Source organism: Erpetoichthys calabaricus, chromosome 6 (genome assembly GCF_900747795.2).
Source record: "Erpetoichthys calabaricus chromosome 6, fErpCal1.3, whole genome shotgun sequence".
NCBI classification, from domain to species: domain Eukaryota; kingdom Metazoa; phylum Chordata; class Cladistia; order Polypteriformes; family Polypteridae; genus Erpetoichthys; species Erpetoichthys calabaricus.
The window spans coordinates 127,074,566-127,097,192 of record NC_041399.2 but is presented as its reverse complement, the minus strand read 5'-3'; the positions used below and the strand labels follow the sequence as shown (position 1 = coordinate 127,097,192).

At 38.8% G+C, this 22,627-nt stretch overlaps 2 protein-coding genes across 2 annotated transcripts in view; one reads left to right on the top strand and one right to left on the bottom strand.

Annotated features, from left to right (window-relative positions):
• The window catches only part of abcb8 (ATP-binding cassette, sub-family B (MDR/TAP), member 8), an 842,402-nt gene that overhangs the window by 719,321 nt on the left and 100,454 nt on the right, over positions 1 to 22,627 (top strand). The window lies entirely within an intron of this gene.
• LOC114643494 (polycystic kidney disease protein 1-like 1) overlaps positions 20,615 to 22,627 on the bottom strand; it is a 246,384-nt gene continuing 244,371 nt past the window's right edge. Inside the window, exons 31-32 of the mRNA XM_051928890.1 lie at positions 21,951 to 22,096; positions 20,615 to 21,688 (exon numbers count right to left, since the gene is read on the bottom strand). Of these exons, the coding sequence (XP_051784850.1) occupies positions 21,160 to 21,688; positions 21,951 to 22,096 (675 nt within the window). The 3' untranslated portion in view covers positions 20,615 to 21,159. The remainder of the gene's footprint in view (positions 21,689 to 21,950; positions 22,097 to 22,627) is intronic.

Sequence of the window (22,627 nt, the reverse complement as noted above, 5' to 3'; positions counted from 1 at the left end):
TCAATCTTTGTCTCATCAGACCAGAGAATTTTCTTTCTCATGGTCTGAGAGTCCTTCAGGTGCCTTTTGGTAAACTCCAGGCGGGCTGCCATGTGCCTTTTACTAAGGAGTGGCTTCCGTCTGGCCACTCTACCATACAGGCCTGATTGGTGGATTGCTGCAGAGATGGTTGTCCTTCTGGAAGGTTCTCCTCTCTCCACAGAGGACCTCTGGAGCTCTGACGGAGTGACCATCAGGTTCTTGGTCACCTCCCTGACTAAGGCCCTTCTCCCCCGATCGCTCAGTTTAGATGGCCGGCCAGCTCTAGGAAGAGTCCTGGTGGTTTCGAACTTCTTCCACTTACGGATGATGGAGGCCACTGTGCTCATTGGGACCTTCAAAGCAGCAGAAATTTTTCTGTAACCTTCCCCAGATATGTGCCTCGAGACAATCCTGTCTCGGAGGTCTACAGACATTTCCTTTGACTTCATGCTTGGTTTGTGCTCTGACATGAACTGTCAACTGTGGGACCTTATATAGACAGGTGTGTGCCTTTCCAAATCATGTCCAATCAACTGAATTTACCACAGGTGAACTCCAATTAAGCTGCAGAAATATCTCAAGGATGATCAGGAGAATCAGGATGCACCTGAGCTCAATTTTGAGCTTCATGGCAAAGGCTGTGAATACTTATGTACATGTGCTTTCTCAAGTTTTTTAGTTTTAATAAATTTGCAATAATCTCAAGTAAACTTTTTTCACGTTGTCATTATGGGGTGTTGTGTGTAGAATTCTGAGGAAAGAAATGAATTTAATCCATTTTGGAATAAGGATGTAACATAACACAATGTGGAAAAAGTGATGCGCTGTATGTTTTGGGACATTCCCTAAATGAAAACTTTTTTGGGATGATGATATTTGATTATCAAATAGTGTTGGGTTTACAATCAGCCCTAATTTTGGATAGGACTAGTGTCCCTCCTACCTGGGATGTCCTACAATACATCATTAGCACAATAGTTAATCTTGGTCAAAAGGAAGAATCCCAATGTACCCTTCACAACTCAATGAGAGGAATATTAACTTTTACTATTAAACTGAAAAAGCATGGAGCTGTGGAGAGCTTCTTTAGAATTTGGCAAGTACTATTTCATAGTGATGTTTTATTATTAAGTTTATAGTGTTATTTATCATGCATAAATCATAACAGTTTCAGTGACATACTGCATTTATTGTAATTTTATTAGATTGATTTTTATTTTTTACTTACAGTAACGTGTGTTTGTATTTTAAATCTTTATGTAGTCCATATGTCTGCAGATACATAAAACTGTATTAAAAACACAAACAATCCACTATCTCTTTATTTCAGTGGGAATGAGCTTCTTTTCTTTGCTTTTTCGACTGAAAACATGTTGCTGTTATGTGTGGCAACATTGTTCACTTGTGGTGTCATAACACCTGTTTTTCCCATTTTTCCTGTTTGTCATTTGAGAGACTTAGCTGCCTCAGTTTCTTAAGTTTTATTTATTTTTTTTGTCTGATCATTGATTTTAAATGCTGCTTTATATTTGGCTCTTGGCCAATTTGCACTCATATCCTATTCCTGCTGAATCTTACCCAATTTAATTAGTTTTGAAACGATTCATTATAGGTCCAGTAGTACTCACTTATATATGCTACCTTTATATACTCGGCTCGAATATAAGCCGAGTTTTTCAGCTCCCAAAATGTGCTGAAAAACATCACCCTCGGCTTATATTTGAGTCAGGTCCTGCCGCCCCCGCCAACAGTACAGTGGAACCTCGGTTCACGAATGTCTCTGAACACATACAAATCGGGTAACGACCAAAAAGTTTGCCAAAGTTTTGCATCTGCTCATGACCACACACTCGGTATATGAACAAGCCAGTTTTCCTTTCGGTTTGTGCACGCCGATGATTTCCGCACAAGTTCAGTCTCTCCCTGTGCATCGAGCGAGTGAGAGAGTGCGAGAGAGACACACACATGCACGCACGCGAGAGAGAGAGAGAGACACACAGACAGGCGCGTGTGCCAGATAGACAGACACGCACATGCAAGAGACACAGACAGACAGACACGCACGTGCAAGAGACAGACAGACAGACAGACACGCACGCGCAAGAGAGAGAGAGAGAGACAGACGGACAGACAGACAGACAGAGAGAACGAGCGAGATACCATATTGTTTTTGTTGACCCTCTTCTCCACTTACAGAGCTAGTTTACCATTTTTCTTGAAATAAATACTCAAAAATATTTAACCTACTGATGCCTCAAAAATGAACATTTGAAAAATCCGTAATTTAATAAACGACCCAGAAAAGTAACATTGCAACAATGCACGCTATTGGGATTGTCAGAGAAGGACTGGAAAAGAAAATTTCTCTATATGCAGATGATATGATTTTATATATATCAGACCCAGAAAACTGTCCCTGCAGTTCTAACAGCACTAACAGAATTTCAAAACATATCTGGTCTTAAAATTAATCTGAATAAAAGTATACTCTTTCCAGTGAATTCACAAGCATATAATATTAGATTAGACACCCTACCTTTTACCATAGCAGATCAGTTTAAATACCTAGGGGTAAATATCACAAGTAAACATAAAGCTCTTTATCAACAAAATTTTGCCGTCTGTATGGAAAAAATTAAGCAAGACCTGGATAGATGGTCAACCCTTCATCTCACTCTAGCCGGAAGAATTAATGTTAAGATGAATATCCTTCCTAAACTTCTTTTTTTATTTCAAAACATTCCAATATATATCAATAAATCATTTTTTAAGCAATTAGATTCAACAATAACCTCATTCATTTGGAACTCAAAACACCCACATATCCGAAGAGCAACCCTACAAAGACCTCAGGCAGAAGGTGGCATAGCTTTACCTAATTTTCAGTTTTATTACTGGGCAGCAAACATACAAGCCATAAAAACCTGGACACAAATAAATGAACATACACAGGCCTGGTCCGCAATAGAAATAAAATCCTGTAGTACTTCTTTATACTCCCTGCTCTGCTCTCCAATAAATGCAAGTTATCGCAAATATACTAATAACCCAATTGTGCTTTACTCACTTAGAATATGGAACCAAATTAGAAAGCATTTTAAGATGGAAAATCTTTTATCGGTGGCACCTCTGCAAGAAAACCACCTCTTTCAACCCTCGCAAACATATCCAGTTTTTAATACCTGGAAAAGTTTTGGGATTAAAATGCTCAGAGATCTTTTTATAGACAACATATTTGCATCTTTTGAACAATTACGTTCAAAATTCAACCTCCCAGCTACACATTTCTTTCACTATCTTCAAATTAGAAATTTTGTTAAACAGAAATTGCCCGATTTTCCCCATCTTGCACCCTCCACAATGCTGGAAAAAATACTGCTCAATGCCGAGGAGTTAAACACCATTTCCGCATTATATAAAATCCTATTAGAGTCCTTACCTTTCAAAGATCCAAGAGGACATTGGGAAGAAGATCTCTTAATCAATATATCAGAAAAGGAGTGGAAGGTAGCAAAGCAGAGAATTCACTCGCTCCATATGTGCAAAGCATAGAATTATTCAACTAAAAATTATGTATCAAGCTCATCTGTCTCGCTTAAAACTGTCCAAAATGTTTCCAGGGCAAGATCCAACCTACGAACGCTGCAACCAAGCTCCTGCCTCACATGTTCTGGGTCACATGTTCTGGGTCTGCACCAAATTAACATCATTTTGGACAAAAATTTTTAAGTGCCTTTCAGACAGCCTTGGGGTCACAATCCCTCCTAACCCACTAACAGCTGTGTTCGGTGTTCTTCCAGATGGACTTGAAGTGGAAAAGGACAAGCAAACGGTGATTGCATTCACTACACTTTTGGCACGCAGACTTATTCTGTGAAATTGGAAGAATCCTAACTCTCCTCTGATAAGTCAGTGGGAAACCGATGTTTTATATTATTTGAAATTGGAAAAAATCAAATCCTCAGAGGATCTGTACAAAATTTTTTCAAAACCTGGCAGGATCTGATCAATATTTCAGAATAAGAGAAATAGCTATTACCACATTTAATTCCCTTCTCCATCTCTTATTTACATATACGAGGGTTGTTTCATAAGTTTTGAGACTCGGTCATTTGCCGTCATTGGAGGCGGATGAAATTTTTTTCTATTGTTCTACATTCCTTTCACATCTTCTAATAAATTTTTGGCCCACCCAGCTACAGATGGAGATGAGAAAAAGAGCTCGAAGTGGGTTCCAAAAGGTTGCCTTCCTCCACTGAATGCCAGGCGCCAAAGTTCAGCCAAGAGGACCATGTTTGCCGTCTTTTTTGGCTACAAAAAAATTATTGCTTCAGTTCCACGTCCTGAACGCACGACGATGAACTCTGATGTCTACACAACCCTGTGCCTTCCAGAAGTTTTCAAAAATCTCACTAGAGGTCACCCTAATCGCACCTTGAAAAACTTCATCCTTCACCATGACAATGCGCCGCCTCACAAGTCAAACAAAATGTTGAGTTCCTTGCCAAATCTGGGATTGAAGATTGGCAGACTCTTTAAGAAGGGGGATCGGAGGGTGTGTTCCAACTACAGAGGGATCACACTCCTCAGCCTCCCTGGAAAAGTCTATTCGGTGGTCCTGGAGAGGAGGGTCCGTCGGATAGTCGAGTCTCGGATTTAGGAGGAACAGTGTGGTTTTCGTCCTGGTTGCGGAACAGTGGACTAGCTCTACACCCTTAGCAGGGTCCTGGAGGGCGCATGGGAGTTCGCCCAACCAGTCTACATGGGTTTTGTGGACTTGGAAAAGGCATTCGACTGTGTCCCTCAGGGAATCCTGTGGGGGGTACTCCAAGAGTATGGGGTACCGGACCCCCTAATAAGGGCTGTTTGGTCCCTGTACGATCGGTGCCAGAGCTTGGTCTGCATTGCCGGCAGTAAGTCAAACCCGTTTCCAGTGAGAGTTGGACTCCGCCAGGGCTGCCCTTTGTCACCGATTCTGTTCATAACTTTTATGGACAGAATTTCTAGGCGCAGCCAGGGCGTTGGGAGGGTCCGGTTTGGTGGACTCAGGATTGGGTCACTGCTTTTTGTAGATAATGTTGTCCTGTTTGCTTCATCTTCAGCTCTCTCTGGATCGGTTCGCAGCCGAGTGTGAAGCGGCTGGGATGGGAATCGGCACCTCCAAATCCGAGACAATGGTCCTCAGCTGGAAAAGGGTGGAGTGCCCTCTCAGGGTTGGTAGCGAGATCCTGCCCCAAGTGGAGGAGTTCAAGTATCTCGGGGTCTTGTTCACGAGTGAGGGAAGAATGGAGCGTGAGATCGACAGGCGGATCGGTGCGACATCCACAGTAATGCAAGCTCTGCATCGGTCTGTCGTGGTGAAAAAGTAGCTGAGCCGCAAGGCGAAGCTCTCAATTTACCAGTCGATCTATGTTCCTACCCTCACCTATCGTCATGAGCTATGGGTAGTGACCGAAAGAACGAGATCGCGAATACAAGCGGCTGAAATGAGTTTCCTCCGCAGGGTGTCTGGGCTTTCCCTTAAAGATAGGGTGAGAAGCTCAGTCATCCGGGAGGGGCTCAGAGTAGAGCCGCTGCTCCTCCGCATCGAGAGGAGTCCGATGAGGTGGCTCGGGCATCTGATCAGGATGCCTCCTGGACGCCTCCCTGGTGAGGTGTTCCGGGCACGTCTAACCGGGAGGAGGCCCCGGGGAAGACCCAGGACACGCTGGAGAGACTATGTCTCTTGGCTGGCCTGGGAATGCCTTGGGATTCTCCCGGAAGAGCTAGAAGAAGTGGCCGGGGAAGTCTGGGCATCTCTGCTCAAGCTGCTGCCCCCGCGACCCGACCTCAGATAAGCGGAAGAGGATGGATGGATGGACTGTAATAATACATTCTTACAATTACTGCCTCTGCTGTGGTATTTGCTTAGGGTGTTGCCTCCTGTCCAGGCATCCACTCTGAGATGATGGCTGTAGGGATCAAACATGGGCCGTTGGGATTACCAACAGTGTTGTATCACTGAGATAAATGGGTATCATTCTAGCTGCTGGCTGCAGAGGAGTTCCATGGCCATCAGTAAGTTCTTACTCAGCTTTGCTGCTCATGGCCCTCTGGTTACACCTACTTAATGTAATTCAGATTCCAAGTGAGCAGAACCTTCCTGAAACTAGCCTGTGACAGGGTGTCAGTCCATTGCAAGGCCCACTATTGCACAAACACAAAGGCCAAACACAAGGCCAGTTTGGAACTGCCAACTAACCTGACATACACGTCTTACTGCATGTAGAGAAAAAAATTGGGTAGAGAAAAAAATCAGTTACTCATTAAAATATTTGTTTTTAAAACTTTTAACAGACTGTAATTTTTGTCCATCTTTATCACAAGTGATAAACAAACACATTAGGGCAAACTGAGTTTTCAGAGAAAACTCAGACTTTTTGCAGTCTCCACAGATCAAAAATGTTCCATATGGATGAGAGTGTGGCTTCTGTGAAAAACTGAACCATTCTTCACAACAGATGTTGAGAAGAATGTTAAGAGGTCAGAGGTTAAGAGGTTCCTTAGTGGTCTAGACCCTAAGACCTCTATAAACTGTTCACTCATTTTGCAGCTACCCCATTAAAGTCGTCAAAATGTGTGCAAGTTTCCCAAAATTGACAGTTACTTTTTTTCTGTCATTGTTTAACAGATTTCTGTTACTGCATAATTCAGTAAGAGGTTTATATTCCTAACTGTAGTTTGTCTGTTGTTGATAAATTATGCTACTACTACTATGTCCTTGGCAAAAGTGACAACAGTATTTGAGAAAGTATCTTCGTTTAGTCTGTTGATTAATTTTTTTTTCTGCAGAATTCCACAGTGTCTTTTTATAGTTTGAATTTATGTTAGTACCATATTCAGTGGAAGAGGAAATAAATAACTTAAAATATGCACACTGTGTGTTTTGACCCACTTGTTTTTTGTTGAATTTGTGGTAATTCATGAATATGGAGCAAAACATAATACAAATAGGAGGACAGGATGTTAGAAAGCCATGCTGGTATAGCTACAGGTTTGTTTGATAAATGTCATAGCCAAAACATTTGCTACTCAATAGTATTAAGCATGGAAGGCAAAGATACTAATTTTGTTTGAAACCACATCCCAGATTCACACGATTATGACTATTTCAAATTGCTTAAAAAAATATATTTATGTAAATAGTACATTGAAAGTGGCATAAGAATTTTGGTAGTATGCTGAAAATATTGTTTGCCTGTTCTTATTCTATTTAGTTCATTATGTGCTCTACTGTGGAATTGCCACTACAATTGCTAGTTTTAGTGTTGCTTATTTTTGTTTAGGTTAAATGAAACTTAATAAAACTACCTGTATCAGGCAAAGTCAATCTATTAGTAAATGTTAAAATTATTGCTGCTAGTGTTCTTTTCAGTTAAATAATCAATAGCTTATTTACAGAGCCACACCAAGGTGACCTGCAAGCAAGTCCTCCAACTTGTAGAAAGAACATGGGGGTTGGTGGCTGGATTGGCATTCCAGCCACTGTTCAAATAAATAAATAAATAAATAAAATAAATCACACTGTTCTTTTCCATTTGAACTAGTGTGCTGCTGAGGTGTCACTTGTTGCACAGCTACCCTGTGGTCCTAAATTGGGATCTTGAGGTGGTTCGTCATGTGGTGGGTGCGGCAACGCACTGCGTGCATGCTCCCAACCTCTATCCACCAAAATGTAGTTGGACATCAGAACAATATTTAATAAAAAAATGTTTAAAACAGAATGGAATTGAAATGAATACATTTAATCTGAATAAGTTGAATTAGAGAATCAGTCCAATATAAATTTAGCAAAAAGAAAGACTTAAAATACAAAACTTTAAATAAAATATAACATAAAAAATACAAAACTTGTTGTTTAGTGTTTTTTGGTTTTTTTTTTTTGCAATCACGCCTTGTTGCTGGGATATACTCTGGGCACCACACAATCCTGAGAAGGTGAAAATGTCAGTCTGGAAAATGTTTCATAGTTGGAGAGTACTGTTTTCCAATTAATATTCTGGCTCCAAAATGTAATACATGCATATACTTTTCTAATCATAGCCAGGTACTTCATTTTGTCTAAGTATGCCTGTATTTGTTTCAAACATCTGGTGAAGCACAACTTGTAAACATGTTTTTTTTTTTTTTTTTATCCCCTTAGGACAATGGGGAATACTCCGAACCTTTTACCTTTTTATGTCAAAGTTTTATGAACACATTTGATTTTAAATTTTTTCATTAGGTTATACAGAGATTTATAGTTACACTTCAGCTAAAACTCTTGGTAATTTGTACATGTGACTTCATTTTTCTTGTGTTGTTTTTAAAAAAGGGATTAGTACATGTTTTTAATTTGTTTATTCATTTTTTAAAGGGCCTGAGAAAACTTTAGAACCAGATAATGCAGCATATCCAACTACAAAAGATAGTAAAGAACTGCCCTTTGTTACTTCAGACTAATAATGATAATAGATTCACTAATTTTGTGGGTCTTTGAGGAGTCTTCTGTTTACAAAAATCCGAGGTACGCCAATGGATATCATGGAAGAATGTACTGAAGACCGAGGAGCAGGAGGCCACTTGTTTATGACAGGTATCTAAAGATCCACTCTGACACTCTGTTGTGATAATGTGGATCACTTTGCTATTCCCTAGCCAAACAGGCCTAATTAATGTAAAGATTTTCTATTTCATAAAAAAATATCCCTATCCAAAGGTGCTTACCGTACAAATAAAAGTATTCAAAGTGCAGTTTTCCAGTTAAATGTGTTAATATGTGTTAATATTGTGCTAATATGTGTTAATATTGTGAATTTCCCCTTGGGATTAATAAAGTATCTATCTATCTATCTGCATTACTCAGCATGACACTTTTGATTTATATTATTGAGAGACTCAATTGTGTGTATTACCACCTCATTGTACAAAGCCTTTGAAAGACACCTTTTGTGTTGATGTTACCTATTTAATTATATTTAAGATGTCACTTATCTCTAAGGAAATAGGTTCTGTATGAGTCAGAAAGGTTCTGGCTGAATAGTAAGCCTACATTACTTAGCTCCCTTCTTATGATGAAGTGGTACATGTTACTGCCTTGCTCACACTACTGTCAGGGTTGACTCCTTACAACCAAAAAATATAACAAAACTTTTTTTTTTTTTTTTGTGCAGTGATCATTTTTGTTTTAGTGATGCAAGATATTTCTTTTAACATTTATAGCACGTGTGTCTTTTTAGTTTTTTTTTTTTATTTAAAATAGTTTAACCTAGTTTATACTTTATATTTTTTTCTGTTGACTGTATGTGGCTTATATAATATCAATTTTTCATTTTTGTATTTATCTTTATTCAAATTATTTTTATGATGTTGAAAATCTGAGTACATTAGCTGGGATGTTAGCAATATTTGTTGCACTGTTATTGAAAACAAATATGCAACTGATGTTTGATGTGTATATGCACAATTGTACATAATGGTAACCTTCTTCCTTAATAGATAATTCTTAAGAGAAACCGTCGTAATTGTGTTAGCCCAACTGAAAACTATTAGCAAGTCAATTGTCTTTAATTGGGTTGCAAGGAACTGGCATTCCTAAAACCCGATTCCAAGTAGAAAAATGGCCAAAACAAAACATTTTTCCCAAGAAACACATCTGTCTATTGTTTTATGAAATGACTGTTATTCCAGGCAGCAGCCTGCCACAAAACTGAAGATTCCATACACTGGTTATCCACTTTTGACTTGCAAGAAAAGGGTAAACTGGATCTAACCAGCACAGAAAATGAGGGAAAGGCCCAGATCCACATCTGCATAGCACGAAAAGTCTGTAGTTTGAGAAACAAATGCCTTAAAGGTCCTCGGTTTGCTTCTTCCTTAAACACATGCCAAATACCAGTGTCATTTGCAACAGAAGAAAGGCAACTCTGGAATGTTGAGTTTTAAAGAAAAGGCCGTATCTGAAAATGGCAGAGGTTTGGGATGCCCCAGAAATCCACCATCTAATGTTTGTGCTCTTTTGGTCATTTTGACCCTTTCACTTTTGTTTTGTGGTCTTATATACATTGTAAATGAATCAGTCCTTTTAAATAGTAATGGCCACTTGTAACATTAGTGATGGCTTGGCTATATTTTTAAATCAATGTAATGTACATTTAAATTAAACTTAATGCGATCAACAACAACATTTATTTATATAGCACATTTTCATACAAAAAGTAGCTCAAAGTGCTTTACATAATGAAGAAACGAAAAATAACAGACAAAATTAAAATAAGACAACATTAGTTAACATAGAAAAGGAGTAAGGTCCGATGGCCAGGGTGGACAGAAAAAACAAACAAAAAAAAAAACTCCAGAAGGCAGACAGGGTCACTCACCTGCAAAGGGAGGATCTCATCATTGTATTTCCTGGCTGTCTGATTTTGCTGGCAGCCAAATCAGCAAAAGCCTTGGGGTTGTTAACTTTATACATCTACATCAAAACTGTGTGTCACTCCTAATTAATTACTCTTGAAGTGCCTAGGGTTCCTAACACAGACTGTTAATTCTTAAAGGCTTTACAACATGATGAGGATAATATTTGGAAATCCTATCCTCTTCAATAAAATCAAAGAAAAGCTAATGAGCAAAAAAGGTGATAGATTACTGTCCATCTTTCCACTTTTTCACCTTGGCAACACTGGACAGCTCGGCTAATTTATGTTTAAATTCCCAATACTATTTTGTGTTGGATTGAAAACCTGGCAATGGAAACATAAAAATGAAAGCTGGATGTGACATGCACACCTTACTTTTTTAACCTTATTCATGTAGGTAACTATTACTTTGGGGACATGGAACAGGGTAACTGGAACTGAAACTCAAGCAGGCACAGAGAGCACAGGCAAACTCCTATTCCTAAGTAAGCAAATTCATTTGGCTTGCCCATGGCCATAAGTTGAGTTTCAGTGGATGTCTGTAAAATAAAGGTACAGTTACTGGTTGCACTCATACACTTGACAGCCTCTGTACTTTTTTGCACATCTTTGAAGTAGTTACAGAAGGAGCTGCTGCTGGACTAAAAAGCTGAGTTCACTATTAATAAATGACATAACATTTTACCTATAATTGGGAAAACACAACTATGCCATACTATGTGGTATGTTATGAGAACACTACATATAGTTGAAAAAAACTCACCAATCCATCCATTTTCCAACCCGCTGAATCCGAACACAGGGTCACGGGGGTCTGCTGGAGCCAATCCTATTAGCCTAATTTCTTACAAATAACATGTGTGCCTCTAAAGACTATTCTTCTGGACGCCAGTGGTAGGACAGTATTTCACTACCCATGTTCCGGGAAGCAGTTTATTGAGTAGGAGTGTTCTACAATTCTTTCTGTCATTTAACCATAGTTTCCATTTCCAGAATCACTTCGATCACATAAGGACTTTTTTCAGGACTGTAACTATCGTCGTGTGGGGGTTTGTTCGTTGGGTATGTTTAGAATCTTTTGTGTTTTGTAAGTAGTTATTCTAGCAAATAAGGAACATTTTATATATTTGTATGTCTAATCTTTATGGACATTTTCCTGGGTGTTGTTAATATTTGGGTGGCAGGATGGAAATTGGGTAGGGCTCGTTTGTTGGCCTGATTCTATCTGTCCCTCATTTTAAAAGCGTAGCAGCTTCCTTGTTACCTAAATCTGGTGACAACCTCCGTGCTTGCTAGAAGTCAGGGGTGCCCTACAGATTTTGGCGCCTGAACATCAACCCGAATGCACTGTATTTACACCTCTTCCCACTATTTCCATTTCATACAGATAGTCTGTTTATTATGTCAACCAAGAGTCTTCCACAGGGGCTTGCCAGTCTGAGTGCTTTGTATGAAAGTGGTGGCAGTGTGGATGATTGGCATGTGACATGGCATGAGGCCAGCAAGAGGTGGAAGAAATGTCGAGCCTGATCGAATCAATGTACATATTCACCCTAAAGAATCCTCTGAAAGAAGCGTTCTGCATTCAGCCTCTGTGGACTGACCTATATGATCAGCTGGAGGAGCTGCAAGGATGGAGTGCGGTTTTAGCCAAAAGCTCCGTTGTGCACAAGGAAGCCCACTACAGCTATTTTGATGCGTCTATGGCCCAGTTCAAAGAATATGTGGATTTGCGAATCGCCAAGATGGACCGTAATATCGTGGAGTGTTTGCAGTGTCGGAATCAGCAGTGGGATATGGAGCCGCAATCTGTGGTGAAGTGCTACTTGCATGTGTTCAATCGTCCATCCCAGCACATCTTATCTGGGGGCAGTGATGTTGATTGTTCCTGCTGCTCCCGCTGCAATGCGCTTGCAGTTCCCAGTGCTAGAATCTGTGTGTACTGCTGCCAATATAATTAACTTTATTGATCAAGGGGACGCTTTTATTGAACCCAACCCTTTGAGCTGGTGGGACTTCTGCATGCCACACTGAAGGGTCTAGAACGCAGTTGGTGGCAGGTAAAAGAGAATGTACAGGACTGGGCATCATTTCGTGGTGCATTTTTGGAGATGTTCCTGCCAGCAGATTACAAGACAGAAGTGGAGGAACAGTTGATGGCCAGGATCAGGTGCAGCCGATTTGGGACTTTTCTTATGATTACTGCATGCTATGTATAAAGTGGAATCCTGACATGGGTCTTGCTGTTTCTTCTTCAGCCATTCTCAGTGCCTGTAACCTGAGGCTTGCTGGGGCGCTGTGAGGAGTGGTGAGCTCTGTGAATGGCATTGTGAGGATAGGGAAAATGACATGAGGAATCTCCGGGGTTAAAATAAGGACCCTGGTAGTGGCAGGTTCTAAATTTGGTAAATTCAAAGACCACACAGCCAGTGCCAAGCTCACCACTGTGAGAGCCAACCTCCTTATATTGGTTATCCCAGTAAGTATTAGGGGTATTGTCGGGTATGCCATCGTGGACACTGGAAGCACCTTTACGAAGACGAAGTTTGTGGGAACAAATTAAACACTCTGTGAGCTTTTACAGGGGTGTGCAACAGTAAAATTCTTCTTGGCTTTTGAGAGAGCGTATGGTAACATTGGCAGGGTCTCGCTTCGGCTTAACTTGCACTCTGCCTCATGGGGGGTGGATATGTACATCCTGGAGGATGCACACCTACCTGACCATGCCACTGCTTCTGGGGCTAGATTCCATCATGGCGGCAGGGATGATTATTAAGGAAGGAATACATTGCCAGGGGATGGGGTGTACAGGTTTGCAGAGAGGGGCCATGAAGATCTGCATTGACCAGCAGCATGTTTTTATTATGCTTGTGCAAAGGAGGATGTCAGCCCTGTTGAGTCCAACCCTTGTTGAAGAGTTGGCCAATGGTCTGGACAGATAAACTGGGTCATACAACCATAGTGTGACATCAAATCCACACCGTTGATGAGATCCTTGTTCGTCACTACGCCTATAGGATTTCTCCATACAAGAAGAGACTAATTGCAAACTGGGTAAAGAAGATGCTGGCAGCTGGGATCCTAGAGCCCTCCTCCTCAGCCTGGGCATTGCCAGTAGTGTTAACCCTAAAATCTGATGGCACTTATTGGTCTTGTGTAGACTAGTAACGGATGTTAATGCCAAGACCCACCACGATACTTACCCCATGCCTCTGGTTCATGAAATCCTGGAATCCCTGCAAGGAGCAGTGGTCTTCAGTTCATGGGATTTTCAATCTGGCTATTGGCAGGTGGGCATGGGAGAGGACAATATAGCAAAGACGGCAGTGATCACCCCTGACGGCCTGTTCCATTTCCGTGTCATGCCTTTTGGGCTGAAAAACACTGGAGCGACATTTCAATGGCTAATGAAGCAGGTGCTGAGGGGCGCTGATTGGAAAATCTACTTCATTTATATAGATGACATCATTGTCTTCAGGACCTCAACACAATTTTTCAGCAGCTATGACAGGCTCAACTTACCCTGAACATAAAAAAGTCACTTCCTACAGACCAGTATCTCTTTCCTCTGACATTTTGGTGTAAGCTGAAGGTGTGAGGGTTGACCCGAAGAAGGCGGCTGCAGTCAAGGAGTACCCTCTCTTGCCAATAGCAAGAGTGTTCAATGCTTTTTGGGTATGGTTCATTCCCACCCTGGCTGACATTGCTTCCCCATTACACCACCTCACAAGGAAGGAGGCAACCTGGGTATGGGTACCAGAATGTCTAGACGCATTTGAGAGGTTACAGAAGGCTCTGCAGGATCTGCCTGTCCTGGTTCAGCTGACTCACTGCTCACCTTCCAAGTTCAGACAGACGCCAGTGGTCGTAGACTCAGGGCTGTATTAACACAACTACAGGAAGAGATGGTTATAGATTATGCATCAAGGTCACTCCATGGCTTGAAGTACAACTGTTCAACAACTGAAAAAGAATGGGCAGTGGCACCACTACCTGGAGGGGGCTCTGTTTGAAGTGTACACAGACCACCATGCTCTGACCTGGCCTTTTAATTGCCCAAAGACAGTGTCTCGACTAACTAGATATTTTAAGGTATTCTATCAGGATGGTTGTGGCAATGTAGTTCCAGATGCTTTATCAGGGGTTCCAGAACCAGGCCAAACATTGTCCGTAGCTGTCGTCTGAATTCAGTGGACTGGCTTGCCTCTTGACCTGCAAGACATAGCCCTAGCTCAGTCATCCAGTCCTGTGTGTAGGGTGGCAATAAAGTGTCAGAGGTGAGGAAAGGGCACATAAGCTTTCAGGAGTTCCAGGGGTTACTTTATCAGTGGTTACCGGTTGGGGCCAACTTATACCAGCTGCTTGTCCCAGAAGCATTTACTCTGGACCTCCTGTAATATTACCATGACAGCCCTTTTGGGGGACACCTTGGTAGAACAAAGACCCTACTGAAGATCTTGGAGACAGAATGGCGGCCAATGGTTCGTCAGGATGTGTGGAATATTGTAAGAAATATTGTGTGGAATATTGTGTGTCAGCAGTATAAAAACCCATCTGGTTTACCTCCAGGTAGTGATGGGCTTATCGATACTGACGTTTCAACATTGTGCAGGTGCTCAAAGTACTACTTCGAGGCTTGTATCAAATGCACCCATCACGTGCTAGCATTGTGCAGATATCAAGGACATCCCAGTCAGCAGCTGCTTTGGTCAGCCACACATCTACTAAACTTCTTTTGCTCAAAGCATAAAAGCAATTGGCCCTGCTGCATCTGTAAGGTGTGCTGATCAGAGTTCAAATCGTAGTTGTGTCTCGCATATGGCCCTTGCTCAAAGTTTAAATAAAAAAAGGGCATTTTAAAAAAGTTATATAGTACTTTTCTGTACGTTAATAAATACACATCGAGCACCTCGTTCCTTGGTGTGGAATAGTGTGCACCTAGAATCTGTAACAAATTGATGAGCATATTTTGCGTAAGGCAGCACGCATTATAACAATCCAGAATCTATTCTACCCCATTTCGATCATATCAGAGAAGCTAAGAAACAGTTCACCAAAGCAGACTTGGTCATCATAACAGTATATACACAAGACACTCCTCATTAAACATATTTAGTATTCAGTGATTCCCAGATCTGTAGCTGATATCTATTATTGATATCCAAAAACCAACGTGAGTAAAAGCGAGCTCTGCATAACTAATCACAACTGTCTTTTAAACAGAATTGTGCAATTGACAGCGTCTTCTGCAGTTTAGGAGGGGTAACTAAGTAGTCTTCCGAAGTTGGTGATTACTTCGCCTAGAGCCCATGAAATTGCAGAGTTGTCTTCTTCACACAAGTGTTTACACCTTTTTCTGTTTTCTATTTCTGTTTTTCTAATTTCCCTTGTAACACTATTACATAGCTATTATTCTGGTCTGTGTGTTGTCATGTGCTTACTTTGTCGCTGTGAAAACTTTTCTGGTTATCTAAGATTGAGGTTGGCTGTTAAGAGTGAGCTGGAATCTAGAGTTGCTACAGTACCACAAAGTAGAGTGGATAAAAGAGTTACATGGCAAGAGCTGGAGACAAGTTCAGAAAAGAAAAGGAACAGGAGGGGCAGGAGGGAGAAAGAAGGATAATCCACAGGAAAAAATGGAAATAAATGGATGGTCACCACCCAAAAGGTATTTACAGGTTGGGAATGATCTAATCAAAGTGATAATTGCCTTTGAAGAAAGGTGGCTATTTTCCTTTACCGGTGAGACAGTTGTAGTGATTAGCTTGGATAATATGCCGACAATGTAGTTTCACTGGAACCTGGATGAGATATTCTAGTTTTCCTGTATTTTGGAGATGCTTTGGGTGACTTCCTTAACCATTAAATTTAAGGGCAGTTCGACATCTGGAAAAAAGCTTTTGCCATCAAATTTATAGGATGTATACTGAAAGGAACATTTTGTTACAGCACTTTTGGTACAGTATGAGATGGGATCATTTTTTTAAATGTATGTCAAAAAATTTAACAAATTGGGAAAATGTTGTGGATTGTCTTGGGAGAGAATACTAAGATTTTGCGAGTGTGTGTGGGTGGGGTGACCTTCCAATGTTTGGATGTGCACGGGGCATGATAGGGTGTGCTTTACTATTACAGTTTAACCCGTGACTGATTTCAAAATAATATCCAACTTATTATTTTATGTTCTTGGTGATTATGTCTTTTATATATAGATTTTGTTCAAGTTGAGGAGGGGGGAACAAAATATAGTGATTGGTGTTGGCCTGCATTCTGAATGTTCATCCTGAGCTAATAATGTGGTGAAGTGTTAGCTAGTTAGCTCGGTTTAGGGGCTGACTGTTTATCAATCTGATTTTTTTTATCAATCTGATCACTCTTTATCAATCAGATTTTAAACCCTCATTTATGTTTTCTTTGTAACAGTTTTCATCAACTATTTTTGCTATTTTCATCCTCTTAAAGTTAATATTCTTAAACGTTCTTTTAAGAACTATTATTTGTAACATTTCCTTATGTTTTAAATTTTATTATTAGCATTCTTTCATTTTCTCAAACCTTTGAGAAACCTTCTTGCTTTGTCCAAATACATAGCCAGACTTTTGAATATTCCTGACACATAGGAACGCGTTCCTGACGCATTCTCTGTCTCACTCTCTAATATCAACAATCCCATGTTCTTCTTTCAGAGCCAAAAATCTGCTATTTATAACACTACAGTTTCATAACTTCTTGCATTTCATATTCACAAAAATTAGCTTTTTCTTTTTTCCTCTTTTTAAAAAACTTCTGCTATTGTACCATGTTACTATGTTGTAAAGGTTAAATATTATATACTCGAGAACTTGTCATTTTGAATGGATTGACTACAATCTAATTAAAAACTTATTCTGCCGAACTTTACAATAACTATTTTAATTTGAAAGCTTGCATCTTATTTTCTATCTTTTTGGACCTTATATCTCATTTTTTTCTTCTTTTCTCAAATGAAAATGATACAGCTTATGAGAAATTGCCTTCCTTTCTTGATTATTGCCTCACTAATTGCAGTTCAGGGCATTAGGGAGCCAGAACCTATTATGGCAGCACTGAATGCAAAGGAGAAAACAAAATTGCACAGACAGTGGCTGCTCTAGGATATAAATCCGGTCTACTAGAGCTCTGGGATACCAACACTAAACATGTCACCACCTATTGCCCTAAATGTACTGTATAGTGATAGTAGTGGATGTAGTATTGTGATGATCCTAATTACACCTTCCAGGATTAATATTTCCTCTGCCAAATCTGGCATCAAGATTTCAGGTTTCTAGGATGTGGCATAGCCATTTCTTTCACCCCACCATCTGGTACTCCACAAAGTTTGTCTAACAGTACAGGTTTTCTTGTAATTTAGATTCTGTCCTGAATGACAGAATCTGGACACCCCTAGAAGTTTTTCTGATGCGTTTGTGTTACACTTTTAAGGCTAACACATTTCCTAACCAGATCACCGAGTGTCACAAAAAAAAAAAAAAAAAAAAAAAAAATATATATATATATATATATATATATATAGAATTAATGGCTTTATATATTTTATATATATATATATATATATATATATATATATATATATACTGTATATATATATATATATACTGTATATATATACTGTATATATATATATATATATATATATATATATATACTGTATATATAAATGGTTATTATGTAAAGTTATTTTTATTTTTCCATATCCAATTATAGTTCAGAACTTATCAAAAAGATGCTTCATACATTCTGCCAATCTATAATCACTACAACACCTCTATTATTAGCATGTATATAAGTGATCAAAATATATCATTTCAACTCTAAGATGACACTGGTATATCTCTACATATACCATGAAGGCAATTGTGTCAATATGACCAGAAATGAAAAAAAAGAACTATTTAAAAAAAAAATCAGGCAGTGATCCAGATAACTAAATCTAGACTTAAACACATTCAAACATGCCTACATTTCTACTTTACATTGTCTGGTATTAATTGCTTAATTCAATTCAATCCATGTTACCTACTGTATCTCTGGTTTTGCATTTGATAATCTCTGCAACTTGTAACAGGTAAAACTAGGTGAAAACTCAAAAAAAAAATTGTGGAAGTTTTTCAAAAACCTATAAAAATGACAAAAACAAACATTTCTAGATCTTGTTAAATGCTGTCAATACCAACATACTGTTGGTTCATACTATTCATTGACTGTCATTTTGTGTTCACAAAAACCCACTAAATATTAGCTGTCATTGGTTATGTGCTGTACACTGTACTCTAGTAACACAGCCTAGCCTATTTTGTTTCAAAATGGACCATTACAGCCTTAAACAGTGAACAGCAGGTATATTTCTTTTCATCTTGGAGAAATGTGTTTTAGAATCCATACTATTTACTACAAGCAAAGAAAATACTTATGTGTTTACTTTTAAACAAATTAAAAATTCTAACAATGAAATCTGCTATGTTTCTTATGAACAGTGGCATCTTACTGTGATGAAGCAAAACCTGACTGGCTGGCCTCTCTTCATAGCAGCCATATGATGAAATCCAGGGATGTACAGTATTTCTATCCATAAATGTACAACTCTCAAATAGCAGCCTACAGGCATACTGGTCACTTTTGATTTGGCAGACTCTTGTCTACATTATTCACATTCAGTGTGGGAGTGAATAACACACTGATTTAATGCTATTGATCAAATACTTAACTTGACCAAAGTGCATTATCAAAATCCAAGATGCCAGCCAACTCGGTCTGATCAGCTGACCTTCCCATTTGAGTAATTTTATTAAGTTCAAATGGAATGCATTGGCCATTAATATCTTTAAAAGTAGTCATGTTCCTACTAAAGAAGTGTGATCCGTATAATAAGAGTAAAAGGCAGATATGTTTTAAGTGAAACTGAGGAGATTCTCCTCTAAGCTAACGTACAATCAGCTCTGGTGGGCCCCAGGGATGTGTGCTCTCCTCCCTCTATTGTAATTACAGCACCTCTAAGGACCTCTCTGTCAAACTTCTCAAATATGTGGACAACACAGCCATCATTGGACTCATCAAGAATGGTGACGAGTCTATACGGCTATGCGTCTGACTCTTTGATGTGGTTAGAACAATCTGGAGCAAAATAAGCTCAAAACTGTGGAGATGACACTGGACGTCTGGAGGTGTCCCACAATATTACTTCCTCTCTCTACTTAACAAGATGTCCGTTGTGGAAACCTTCACATTTCTGGGATCTATAAATCACCCGGGACTTGACATGGTAGACCAACATAGATTCCATCATACAAAAGGCAAAGCACTTAGTTGTACTTTCTGTTACAGCTGAGAGAGTTCAGTTTACCACAGGAGCTGCTGATTCAGTTCTACACTGCAATCATTACGTTTGTTCTAATCCTGTCCATTACTGTGTGGTTTGAATGAGCAACTAAACATGACAAGAACAGACTACAGCAAATAGTCAGGTCTAGCAAAAAGATCCTTCGCTCCAATGTCTTCCTACCTTACAGGACCTGAAGTATTTCAGAGTCATGAAGAAGGCCAGGAAAACATCACATCCAGAGCATCAACTCTTTGGATTTCTACCATCTGCTGAAGACTGAACTACACAAAAACAAGCAGATATAAAAAGTTTCTTTTCAAAGCCAACAAGCTTACTAACGGTTAATTCAACTGTCCTTGCTCATCCCGTCCCTTTATTGTACATGTAGCTAATGCTTAATTCAGTATTTTTTTAGTATATCTTGCACTGCTTTGCACTTTGTATGCATATGTTTACATTTTTGTCTTGTACTTATCTTTAGGTTTGTGCTTATGTACACAATTTGTTTCTTTCATGAAACTATATTTATAAAGTCATCAAGTCAGATTTCTTGTATGCAAGCTTACTTAGCCAATAAATGTGATTCTGAAAAGGAAAAAGATTTCTGGTTGTCAGCAGCACTAGTAATAGAACCTCATGAGTAAACAAGCCTATGTATGTTAAACAAGCGTGGATATGTTAATCACTAATTGCATTTTTTTAATTGAAAACACCATAATAGCAATTCAATTTACACATTTTTAATTAGCTTCATCATTGGTTTACATTTTTTATGTCTTAAATAACTAAGATTTTAACACCAGAAATGATAATCATAGTATGTGTTCAGATAAACACTAAATTGAAATATTACAAATATTTTTCAATTTCGATTTTCAGTTATACTAATAAATGTTGCAATTATTAAAATTATTTTTATACAAATGTTTGCTAAAATATGCTGAATCAGAGGGTAAAACCCAATTTTACACATAAGAATGATGAGCACTATTGTGTTTTGTATTTTTGGGGATTTTCTTTTTCAAATTAAATTAAACTGTTATTTACAGAAATTGGAAGAGTCTATACCATCTCACTAATCAACCTGGGGTTTTTTTTTTTTTTAAATAGCTTTTTCAAAAAGTTCAATTAAATCAAACTGGCCACTCATTCTGTCACCAGCAGGGTCTTATTGACCCTGGCAGATCCAAGTGATCTTTCTGCATACAAGTGTCTCTCTTATCATTTAGAGCTGAAATTCAGCAAGTTTCATTTTCAGTTTTTTGTTCCTCATATTCTGTTTTAGATATTGCAGTTTCTTCACCTCCTTGATATTTTCTTTTGCTTCCAACTGATGAAAAATCAGTATTGTTGACAATGGTTTTGTTTATCCAGCCCTTCTTTTTTTCCTGACTTCCTGGTGCATTTACCATTATTTTCAGCTATACCCTTTGTCAGATCTCTCTGGATTTCGAAAGGGTTTATTACTGTAGTCTGGGATCTTCTCAATAGTTTACGGCCCTTGGCAGTAAGACCAGCAGAAATGGGCTGCTGCATTGTTGGCATCAAGAACACTTTCTCTGAGCAGTTTATTCCACATAAAATATGTGGAAATGCATTGCCAAGTTTACTAAGATTATATAATTCATGATTTACTGAAAGGCTGGAATTTAGATTCTGGGTCTGGTGTGCCACTTCACATGAATTCAAAATGGCTAAGCTTTGTGAGGTTGCTTCTATAAGACTTTGATGTTTTGTGGTGCTTGATGAAGAATCCAATGCATTTTGCGACTGAGCTTGACCTAAATTATTGTGTGAGGAGTAACCTAAGACTGCCCTGGAAAGTTTGTTCATCTGCAGATGATGAAAAGCAGCCTCCTCCATTTCTGATCTGCAAAGATAAGTAAAAGATGATTTTTAAAAGTACTGTTACAAAAAGCAATGAGTAAAGGCTAAGTACTCACCAAACCAATCAGGAGTCAATCAGTTATTCAGCCAATTAAAGTCATAATAATGAGATATAGCATATAGTCACTATCATTTATATTTATTGTGTGGTCATTGTAGTTATCATTTAGTGTCTACCTCTTTTTTTAATCCCACAACTGTGTTTACATTTTCATTCAATATTAAAGTATATTTTACAGGCTTACCTGACTCTTTGATTCATTAAGCTATGATTTAGACAACTGGCACTTTGCATAAACAATTCATACATTTGCAGATGGTCTCTCAACAACATGTCCTGCTGAAAGTTATGGAATGGTGTTTCAAAACAGTCTCCATTTAAAAGCGAATTCTGGTAAATAAAGGATATTTGCAACATAATCAATTTTTGACATCATCTGGCACTGTGAGGTTCATTATATCAGTAAAGGTATATATTAAGTAAGACATATGACATTTAAAATAAATTCAAGTCAGAAATAAAACATCCTAAGTTGGCCTAAATCAAACAATTGTCTAGTAAATGCTGACATAGCTAGCCCACGATCCTACTTGAAAACATACTTCATTCACACAATTTGAGGATTTAAGATGAAATGTTAGACTTCACTTTCATGTACAGTGTTGTTAATTTGTAGAAGAGACATTACAACTTAGACGAGATACGACACACTGCTCTTGCAAGCAAAATGTTATCCTTTTTGCCTCAATGTACAAATAGTAATCATGTAATAAGAATACAAATGACTGACACAACAGCTAAATTTGAGAAAATAATAAATTGGGGGCTTCTGAATTACACTGTTCAACCTTTTCCTGTTTAGATTAACATTGCAACAGAATTGTGCTGTGCTACCAGCTCCTCTACAAGGCAAAAACACTA